Here is a 10,558-nt window from a genome sequence, read left to right as displayed (position 1 = left end):
CATATTTCGCATTAATGGGATTGAGAATATCAGATTGGTGGTAATTTCTAATTTCTTAGCATAATTTAGCAGCTTGTGGAATGCGGGGACATAGAGCAAACCCAACAAACGGGAAAGGAAAAATACAGCCCTCTGCTTCTAATTTGTTACCAAAAGATTGCTCATTTTAATAATGAAGCAAAAAATACCACTGTAAGATGGCTACTTGATGGTTAACGTGAGGGGATTTGTGGATATCTCCCAAATTTCTAACAGCCGTGTTCTTGTGCCAAAAATACATCGCTGTAATTATTACATACGACTCCTCTACTTTTGTCTGTTAGACACCTAAAAAAAACCCAACAACTGTTGTTGTTCTTACCATATGGGCCTCTCACAGTTCGCAACGTTATTTTTCAAATGATAGTTTGGGATATTGCAAGCTTGTAATGGTTGTTCCGTACAAATTTTTCAGTGATAAAGCTATATATTCTAAAAATAACTTCAAGGCCTCTCCTCCCTACAAAACACAGGCTACAGAAGGCTTGCTGCTGGTTTTGCAGTTTGAAGAATTTGGAAGATGGATAACTTCTTTCCAGTCCCTGAAGTATTTGTTTCTGAGCCATTTGCCTGAATCTTGGTTTAAATTCCATTTTTTTTTCCCTTGCTCTTGAATGTAGAAGTATTGTTTTCTGTGTCCCAGCATCAGTGTCCCTTCCTAGCTTATTCATGGTCTGGGCACTGGGAATCGGCAGCCCTAGCGGGTGCTCCAGTGCTGCATCACCTTGCTGCCTTGCAGTGCTTGCAGTATTGTTAAAAGGCCAGGAGCACAATCTAGGAAAAGTCCTGCCACCCTTCAGTATTTCAGCTACCAGAGTGTCTTTGGAGGATCAGACAGCACTGCGGTTACGGGGACAAAAGTCCATCTATCTTAACGATTTATTACTATCGTTAGTGAAGCTCTTATAACAGGGTAATCTCGGAGATTTTACTGAGGAGAAGCTTTTACCAGCATGCAATAAGTCTTAGCTAAACAAACCCCAAAAGCCAGCTCATGAGGTTGCTCCGCGATAGCCTGTTGGCAGCTTGCATTCCCATTAACCCAAGCAGCAGGGACAAGGAGAACCAGCTTTGAAGAGGGAGATGTTTATCTGGGCTAGCTTCAGCTGGACGGGACTGTGGTTAAGAACCATTGCCCTGAGAGCCTGGTTGTTTGTCAAAGGGTGCTTAGGAAAATTACAACAGACTCAGTAAGGCTGGATGTGAAAGTGGACTGGAGTATCTTAACTTGTGTGTGGACACCCTTATTCAGAATTAAAGTGCATAATCCAATTTGGCTTGCTTCGTTGTGAAAGCCAAATGTAATAAGCTGAATGATCTACTTCCAGTCTAAGGAATTGTATTTAATGTTCCTCTGGCTTACACTGTAGACAAGCGTGAGTTGATTTTGCTACTGGAAAGAACTAGCCTAGAGCCTGAGGTGCTGTGTTCTCTCGTGTTTTGGAAATTATGAAGTGAATTAGTATCCACCTACAGAGAACCTGAAAGCACATGAATGGCAAACCTCCCTTTTTATCTACCTGAGTCTGTGGAAGTTCATTTATTCAGAAATGCCTTTGTGTTTCATGGCCTGAGAATACATTTTCCAGGAAGTTTTAGGCAGCACATTAATAGTATCACATTTCATGGTGATGTCAATCAAGACAAGTAGCCTTTTTCCTTCTCTTGGCACATTCCTGCATACAATTGCCACTCAATTACCACCAGTCACTTAATCAAGGATCCATTTTCATGCAGAAAGTGTGTTGCTGAGAGTTTTTTTCCTTTTTTTTTTTTTCCCCTTCTGTTTGCCTTGTGACTGCAATGGCTTGTGGACCATTCTGTTAATGAATGGCACTCGATATAAATAGCACAACTCTTTGCCCTTTGGATGCATGAATTCACAATGTCGAATGCGTTTGCCTCTGTGGCTTAGGGCCCATCTCCAGTCTTATGACGTTCTGGATTTCACTCCCCTTTCCTGTATTCTCACTTAACAGTTCAGAAAACTGAGGCTTTTCTGTGTGGGCAGTAGGAAAACTAACCACCAGCTCGGGAAGCGTTTCTACTGGCTGCTCTTTTTCTGCTGCTTCTCTGCCTCTATCATTTTTTCACAGGGATTATTTTCAGGTAAATCCCCTCTCTGCTACTATCGAACCGCCTAGGATAGAATAAGAAATGTCTTGCTTCCAGGTCTTTACTGACTCTCTTTGAAACACCCTATTCATTCCCTTGAAGAGTAAAATCACTTAATCATCGGGATCCCGTTGGTTTCAGGTGGGTTGTGTTTAGGAATAAAGCTCACCCGTACCCTGCTCAATGGCAGCAGTAGCAGTGCTAGCACAGCTACGCAGGACACACCCCGACCAGAGCACATCCACCATTTGTCAGCATAAAGACTGAACTGTGGAAAATAAATGGTATTTTCAAGCCTCCGTAAGAAGCAATATGGACTTACGATTTATAAGTTCTTTAAAGAGCTGACAGCTCCCTTTGCATACATTTCTAATTTTTAACGTGCTATTACTACCTGCCTGGTTGAAAATATGAGGATGGAGTCCAATTGCTTCAGCAAGAGGTGAATATTCTTCACCAAAATCTTTTTCTTGAACGCTTTAGACTTAGGAATATTTCCAAGGTGCTTTTCGAAGTGGAATTCAGTGGAGCCTTGTGAAGTGTTCTGGGCTGTGTGCGTTGGTCCCATGCACGTCCACAGCCCTTTAATCTCCGTCCCCTGGCTAACCTCAGGGCATGCATCCAGAGAGGCAGCACTGGCTTTTCTGCTGCTTTTAACACAGCATGTTTGCCTTTTAATGACTTTATAGTTCGGCTGCAGAAAAACACCCTCTCTGTTTGCTTCTTATCGTGGGGAGCAGGTGGCAGCAAGGGGCAGCATCTCCGCTGGGCTGGGACATCACATCCTGGCTGCTCCTTGTCTGATGTCCCAGTATGGAATTACATAGTCTGACAAAAAACACCTTTGGAAAACAGCTTCCTATGATGTGTACAGACCATTTTAATATATACTGAATAAGGAGGAGAGAAATAAGTAATTACGGTCTTTCCCAGCAGATTCTTCCATTGTCCAGTTAAAGCCATGGGTGTCCCAGCCATCTCCACCGCTGCCTAAACTGGGAATTTATTAGGATATCTTACACAGGAATGCAGGCAGTATGAGGATAAAACTTAGACGTTAATCATTTATCTTTGTCTAGGGGTGATGACAGCAGCTGTGGGGCTCAGCTATTCAGCTCACCCCACTGTTGTACCTGGGCCTGCTGCAGTCCCTGTTGTGGCGCCATGACCTTGGAGAGGGAGAGAAATCCCGATGGATGCGGGGCTTGGCTGTGGGGTGCACTAAGCCATGGTACCTGATTGTCACCTCCAGCTGAGAATGACCAGCAAAGTCCACAGAGACACAACCCATTCCATCCAAATGTTACTTTGGACATGCTGCTGAAGGTCTGGTTTCATCTCTTGCCTTGAGACAGGACCCCTGAGAGCCAGGTCTCTTGTTTTTCTTGTGAGCATGAGAGGGAACAGCAGTAGCCCAATTTTTGTTCCTTTTTTATCCATTCTCCTGGTCAGGACTCAACAGGAGTGGGAATAAATTAGAGACAATTAAGAGAGGGAGGGAGGTTACGCGAGTGTGATTACACTGATGGTCACACAGGCACAGTGTGGCTGATCAGCGTTAATGGCAGCTGGGGAGCCATCCATAAAGGCTCTTTGGGAAACTGCTCCCGCTGTAACCGTAGGGTGAAAAAGTCCCGGTGAAGGCCGTGCGAGAAGGCAGCTCCCCCTGGCACGGCCCTGAGGCCTGCACAGCCTGCTGCGCTCACAGCAGAGCTCAGGCAGGCTGCTCCGGTGGGAGGCAGTGGAGAAAAACATATTTATCTTTGGGCACGCACCCCTGCCAAACAATACTGTCCTCTGCTGAGCGCCATATACTTTGTCGGGGGGCAGTGGTTTCAATCTGGAGAATTGCCGATGCTCTGTAAGAACAGGCAGATAAACTGGCTGGAGAGTGAAAAGGGAAGTAGATTTGGGGAAAAAAAAATTCTCTGTGCTGTGTAACTGAGACAGATTTTTCAAAAAGCTGTGATTCAAAACCATTAACTAGAAAATTTTACCTGCATCATTGCCTTCAAGAGTGTTTACAAGCGCCTACCACAGCGAGGCCATAGGGACAACACTGAAGAGCTCGGTACAATAATAAAGGCAGGGATTCATCTTGCTGGGCTCTGTAGGAGTACAGCTCCTCCCCTCAAACGGGGACGTTTGACTGTCCCCGGAGCACCTATCATCGCCGCTGTACAAATAATAACAGTGTGTTGTGAAGAACTAATTCCTTTCCACTGGGATGCCGATTGCCCACTAGATGGTACTAAGAGAACTCAGCAGCAGCTCCAAAATGTTGATTAAAGTGCCTGCTGTCAATAACGTTTTCGGGCTCTGTGTGTTGTTAAAAAACCTCTTGGCTTCCCCAGTTTTTTGATCCATACCCAGCTTTATAAATAGGTGTTTTGTCCCAGTCAGTGTCAAGCATCATTAGTTATTTCAGCATGGGAAATGGTGTGATGCGGATTAAAATAACCAGCCTGGAGGCACAGAGAAAGTGCGTGAGCCGAGACTGCTGCTATCTTTGCTTTAGACAACACACTCAACCCCCGTACAGAAAATGGCCCAGTTCCTAATGTTTTGTATGTTGGATCTTTATCAGACTTGGCTTTTATAGTTCCTGGAGGCTTTGGGGTATATAGAGGACACACATCAATGCCTTCCTCCCTGATAAATAGAGAGCATTTCATTGTGCCAGGCGAACCACATCCCAAGAGGAAACGGGCTATTGGAAACATCACCTGTAGCTAGGAAACTGTTTGCACCGCTCTGGCTTCCCCCTGGGTCTGGCGTTCGGCTTTCACTGGGCTCTGCCCTGCAAAGACACACGGGAGCAGTCCCTCAGCAGAAGCGAGAGGCCACCCGTGCCGGGCAGCATGCTGCCACCTCTTCCTAGGCAGAACAGGAGATGCCAGACAGGCAGAAACTGGGCTGAAAACATGTCCTTTAGGGGCAGGAGGGTGTCCTGGGGGCACCAGAAGGACCCTGCTTCCTCCAGCACGACCGCAGCGCCCAGAGCCGGTGATGAGGGCTCGGCGCTGCTGGATGCATGCCCCTCCTGAAGGTGAATTAATCCAAAACACCCATTAACAACACGAAACCGTGCCAAGTTAAACAGCTCGTTTCAAACCTGCTGCTTCGTGGCTTCCTTCAGAGTCTGGTACTTCACTGCTGTGCCCTGACTGTGGCCTGTGCACTGCTGTGCAGTGACGTCGCGGAGTCCTTAAGCTGTGCCCTTCCCGTATGGAGATACGTGCATTTCTATAGCAACAAAAATAGGGGTTTTTGCTTGTGAACAGTGCTCGGTACGGCTAGGAACAGCCACATTTCCACCAAGTTCTTAAAAAAAAAGACACAAAGTGCTAGTTTGGATATTAAGATTAATATATTTAATCTTTCTTGTTTGTAAAACAAGACATAAATTTGTGTATATATATAATTTATATATTTTTATATATACTATATACAGACAATAAAAAAATTTTCCTCTGTATTAGACTGAGAGATTTATGGAGAAATGATATAGGCATAACAGGGAGCTTGAGGAAACCCAGAGTTTCATAATAGATAATTCACGACGAAAAGAAAAACACAGCTCCCAGTTGGCCTTCAGCATTATAACAGGCTTTGCCCACCACGGGCTGAAATCCGAATTGGCTCTTCCACCGAATATTTGCTACATGGTTCTCGAAAGCAGGAGGCAGGAGGGTGCTCTGTCCACACAGCAGGATCCTCTCTGCCTTGCTGACAGCAACAGCCAAAGTCCGGGACAGCCGCGGGCCAGGGGACGTTATTGCACTCAGTAGAGGATGCGCGTGTTAAAAGCACATTGTGCATTTCCATAACTCTTATGGAAGAACAAGAGATTTCAAATGTGCGTATTTATAAAAAAAAAATAAAATAATAGAGATGGGAAGTGATTGATCACACGGAGATCCCTGATCAGCCCCACGTGCTCAGGCGGCGATGGGGCAAGCTCGCGGAGTCTGCCAACCCTTCTCCCTCCCGACGGCCGCGCCGCGGGGCGAGCGCCGTGATCTCCCCTTCCAGCTGGAGATGGTGCGGGGGGGAGGCGCGGGGAGCCCCGCAGCCCTGTTCCCCCCCCTCGTGTGCGTGAAGTGCAGTGGGTGGCACTGTAAGGGCGATGCGACGCGGAACCTTGCGTTTTCTCCTCCTCGCTGCGTTTTGGAGGGAGGGCGAGTGCGCTGAAGCACCAGTTAAGGCGGTCTGATTATGTCTAGGAGCTAGACTGGAAGGAGGGCGGGAACCTTGGGGTGTGGAGGAAAACAATTAGCAATCATTTTACCATTCACCTGGAAGGACAAAAACAAACCAAAACCAACCAAACCAAACCAAACCAACCAAAAAAAAAAACAAACCAAAAACGAACAAACCGAAAAGTAACCCAACTCCAAACAAATAACTATCACATACTAAATAATGCTCCTCATGGCAGTCAGTCAGTCCAGTGGAGACAGAAAAAGGATCCCGGCCCCCTGGCAAGGAGGGCAGCTCCTTTGGCAGACGGCAGTAGCACTGCCTGGCTCAGGAGGAAGCCCCGGTTCAGACCAACCTGATCTGAGGCTCCTCTCTTACGGGCACTGTGAACGGAAGCAGGAGAGGGTTTGGGCTGAGCCTCTGAGGCATGGACCTGACCTCTGGAGAATGGCGTGGAAGAGGCCTCCTCTTAGCTGCCAGCCCAGCTTCTGGCTTGCAATGGTCACAGGTCAATCCGGGTCTCTGCAGGCTTTCTAACGTGGACGTGGCCATCCGGCAGGGGATGGCGAGTGGCTCCCTGCTCCCACACGTGAAGCTATTGCCTTCTGCGCAGGCAGTGCCTGTGCTCAGGACAGGGGCATTGGTGCATAAGCTGTGAGAGTAGAGCCCGTGAGGGGGACCGAGCCCTGTCCCAGGATCATTGCATCCTCCCCGTGCCGGGGCTCCCCAAGCCCTAGCACAGCAGCAGGGACTTGCATCCCAGAGATGCCTTCTGCTGCTAATGACATTGCATTTGTGGGCCAGGAAGACCCTGGAGGCAGAAGATCTGTTTACGTGGCAAGACGCTGGTTTGGCTCCAGCTGGACCCCTGCCCAAGCGAAGCCGGGAGATCTCCCCTCAGTTCCTGCTAACTCGCTGGCCAGCACGCACCGTGGCAAAGGGAGACAGGGTCAGGTCTTTGCAGAAGGGAGGCCCAGAGCCACACGGAACCAGACTAGCGTGGAGACGGGGTGACGATGCCTCCGTCACTGCCAAGCCAGTCACTGACAAGCCAGCATGGGAGAGCAAGCAGAGCAGCTGCTTGAGACCCCGGACAAGCTGGCTGTGCAGCTTGCATCAGGGCACGACTTTACCTTTCAGAACACCACCAGCACAACCATCCCTTCTGCAGAGAAATAAAACGATGTCTTTTCCGCCGCAAACCCCGCCGGACGGGGGCTTTCCCTGCAGACACGCATCCTCACCGGACTTAGGCGACACGAGAACCACCGACACAGCCCGGCACACGCTGGCTTGTTGGCTTTCGGGGCTGGTTTACTTATTGATCAGCGTCTTTAGGGAGCGCGTGAGCGTGCTCATAACGGTGGCCACCGTGGCTGACTGGCGGGCGAGCTGCTCCACTGTCTGCTGGTGGCTCAGCGTCCTGGCCGTGGACTCCTCGGCAGCCCTCAGGAGGAAAGTGTAGTTTCTCACCACCTCCTCCACCTTGCTCAGCAGCTCTTGCCGCTGGGACTCGGAGCGCACGACGTACACCAGCCTCACAAACGTCTCGATGAGGCTGCTTAGCACCTGGAAGCTGCTCGTGATGGCGGAGAGCATGTGGGTAGGGCTCTTGTCGACGGCTGCCACCCGGCGGCAGGACGCCCGGAACTCCTTGAACTTGAGGGCGAGCTCTTGCTTGTACTCAGCCAGCTGGGAGATGTACGGCTTGCAGTCCTGGACATCAGGGCTCACCACGCACTGCCGCAGGATAGTCAGGAGCTCGTTGGTATCCAGCTGCACTTGCAGAAAGCCGTTGGGCAAGCTGTAGGCGTGGCCTCGAAGGGTGTTGATCTTTGCCAGGCTCCCCTCAAAAGTGGAGGTCCTTAAATCTATTTCCTGGGTTTGACCGTCGTTGGGACTGCTGCAGGCTGTTGCATCGAGGACCTGAAGGGTCCTGCTCATGACCGGGACCATCTGATTGTCCAGCTTCATTCCCGGCAGTATCTGCATGGGGATGGAGTAGGACAGCTCATCTTTCTCGCTCCCATCATCTGCGACATCACATTTCCTGTAGTAGAAGCAGTACCGGATGGAGCAGCACTTCTCGTCCTCCATGTCTTCATCCCGCAGCTCTGCGGGACTTGGGTACAACTCCTCCTGGACAGAGAACACCGCTGAACCTTTCTGGTTCTTTTTCTCCTGTGCTATTTGGACATAGGATGGATCAGCTGCTCCTGAGGCTTCCTGGATTTTGCTCTTCAGAACGGGACAAAGGATGCTGGGCTCAGGCTCTTTCTGAGGGCCTTTCTGCTTGGTTGGGTAGATGTTTTGGTAGATGTCAGAGGACAGGGATGTCCTATCAGTCTTATCCAATTCACTAACACTGTAGCGGCGCAAGAGCTTCTTATAGTGTGGAGCACCCATGCATTCCCCTCGGGAAGCGCACGTTGTCAAACATGACATGCTGTTTTCTGGATCTGACCGGTAGTCCCTGGACTCTAAACTCGTAGATCGTATCCGCTTGCCTTTGGAAGGGCTGCTCATGCTTGTCAACCTAATTGCTTCTGCCTGCTTCTGGTCATCGGCAACTTTATCCCTCCCTTGCCTCTCCAGTTCTGGCACCACCATCGGTGGCCTCACCCCCCTACAGATCCGCTTGCAGTCACAGCTGCGCCTCTGCTCCCTGGACATCCCTGGGACTTTTTGGACAGGACTGCTCCTTAGCTGGCAGCTGCAGCGTCCGGGAGCAGGCGGGTGTAGATACTCCTGTGGTGGGAGGTCACTTTTGCTCTTTGGCTTGAGCAGCTCTTCCAGGAATTCTAGCTCGTACTGCTTCACTTTCTGCAGCTGGGCTTGCCGCTCGTCCGTCTCCTTCTTCAGCCGGGTAGGAAATGTTGCAGAGAACAGCTTCCTAAACCTGAAGGGAGCTTTTGGAGCTTTGGGTTTAGCTGGGACATCCATATCTGGTTGGGTCACCTCCAGGACCTTTTCTACTTTCTTGGAAGGCACGGTGCTGATCTGCAGGCTCTCGGACCTGGGCACTAGCTGGATCGGCCCCTTGGAATCCTCACTGGCGCTCCTGAAAGTGCTAACAGGGGACGGAGAGTGCAGGTTGCTACTCTCAACTTTTAAGCTTTTGGCTGAACTTTCCTGTTGCGTTTTCTCTGCTTGGTTTGAAGGAGCTGTGTGTTTCTGAAAAATGAGGTTCATGGTTTCCCCACCTGCCTTCTGACCTGTTTCTCCACACACAGCTTTTCCTGGGGCATCTCGACTCACTTTTTGCTGGTAGCTTTTAGAGGCAAAAGTCTTACTGGGCATCAGTTCCTCACCTGCTGAGGTGAGGTGGAAAGCTTCAGCCTTACTGCTGTGAACTTCTTTAGGACTTGAAGAAACTTCACTATGCTGCTGCTGAGAGAGCTGCTGCTGCTGCTGGCAGTTGCATAATGGCTCTGAAGTTTGTTGACTTCCTTTAAGTTTCAAGGGCTTGTTGCTGGCTGATGCACAGCTGCTGGTCCCATTCGTGTTCTTGTCTTCTTTAGAGGCCGCTGCTGCCTGGGGAGCTGAGCCTTGTGCACTTGCCACTTGCTGCAGAGCAGCTGAAATGATGGCCGTAGTCACGCCACTCTTTTGATCTGCGAGGAGCTTGGGGCTTGGCTTGACCTCTTTGGTCATCTTCTCTTGTAGATCCTGTGCCTGCTCCCTGCCCGGGGCTGCTGAGGCATGCAGAGATACCTCAAAGGCAGCTTTTGTGTGGCCTGCACCTTTGCATTCGGAGCCTGGTGCTGGAGCCCCCCTGTTCTGCTCACTCAGCTGGGGGGTCAGCACTGGCTGGACAGCCGAGCTGTAGCTCCGCTCAGCATTCTGCTGCTCCTGTTTGCTCTTGCAGTCGGTAAGGTTGGGGCTTTGGTGAGAGAAAGCTGGCTTCAATGAAGAGTTTGGCTCCTGGCGGTTGAGGGCGTATGGCGTGGTGAGAACAGCCTGGGCAGCGCAGCTCTGGATTCGGAAAGGCAAGTCCTTCCTGGCCAGGAGGTTTTCTTTGTTGATGTGCTGAGCGAGGAAGTAGGCCGCGTTCTGATGCTGCTTCATAGCAGAGACCATCTCCGAGACATCAGTTAGCTCTGAGGAGTTGGTCTCGTGGCCAGAATCCAAGGATGACTCAGGCGTGATGGCGGCCAGGACAATAAGACCTAAGGAGGAACACAAAGAAAACCCCACAGTA

The 10,558-nt window shown here is 49.9% G+C and overlaps 1 protein-coding gene across 7 annotated transcripts in view; it reads right to left on the bottom strand.

Annotated features, from left to right (window-relative positions):
* Nucleotides 1–5,565: 5,565 nt before the first annotated feature.
* The window catches only part of FRMPD3 (FERM and PDZ domain containing 3), a 46,107-nt gene continuing 41,114 nt past the window's right edge, over nucleotides 5,566–10,558 (bottom strand). For 4 of the 7 annotated variants that reach the window (XM_067004940.1, XM_067004937.1, XM_067004936.1 and 1 more), the window contains one exon: nucleotides 5,567–10,526. In XM_067004940.1, the coding sequence (XP_066861041.1) occupies nucleotides 7,672–10,526 (2,855 nt within the window). In that variant the 3' untranslated portion in view covers nucleotides 5,567–7,671. Of the gene's footprint in view, nucleotides 10,527–10,558 lie in introns of all 7 variants that reach the window. The other 3 variants (XM_067004938.1, XM_067004939.1, XR_010834729.1) reach the window with 2 other exon arrangements.

Source organism: Anser cygnoides, chromosome 13 (assembly GCF_040182565.1).
Source record: "Anser cygnoides isolate HZ-2024a breed goose chromosome 13, Taihu_goose_T2T_genome, whole genome shotgun sequence".
NCBI lineage: Eukaryota > Metazoa > Chordata > Aves > Anseriformes > Anatidae > Anser > Anser cygnoides.
The sequence above is the reverse complement of the archived record's forward strand: the minus strand, read 5'-3'. Positions and strand labels throughout refer to the sequence as shown.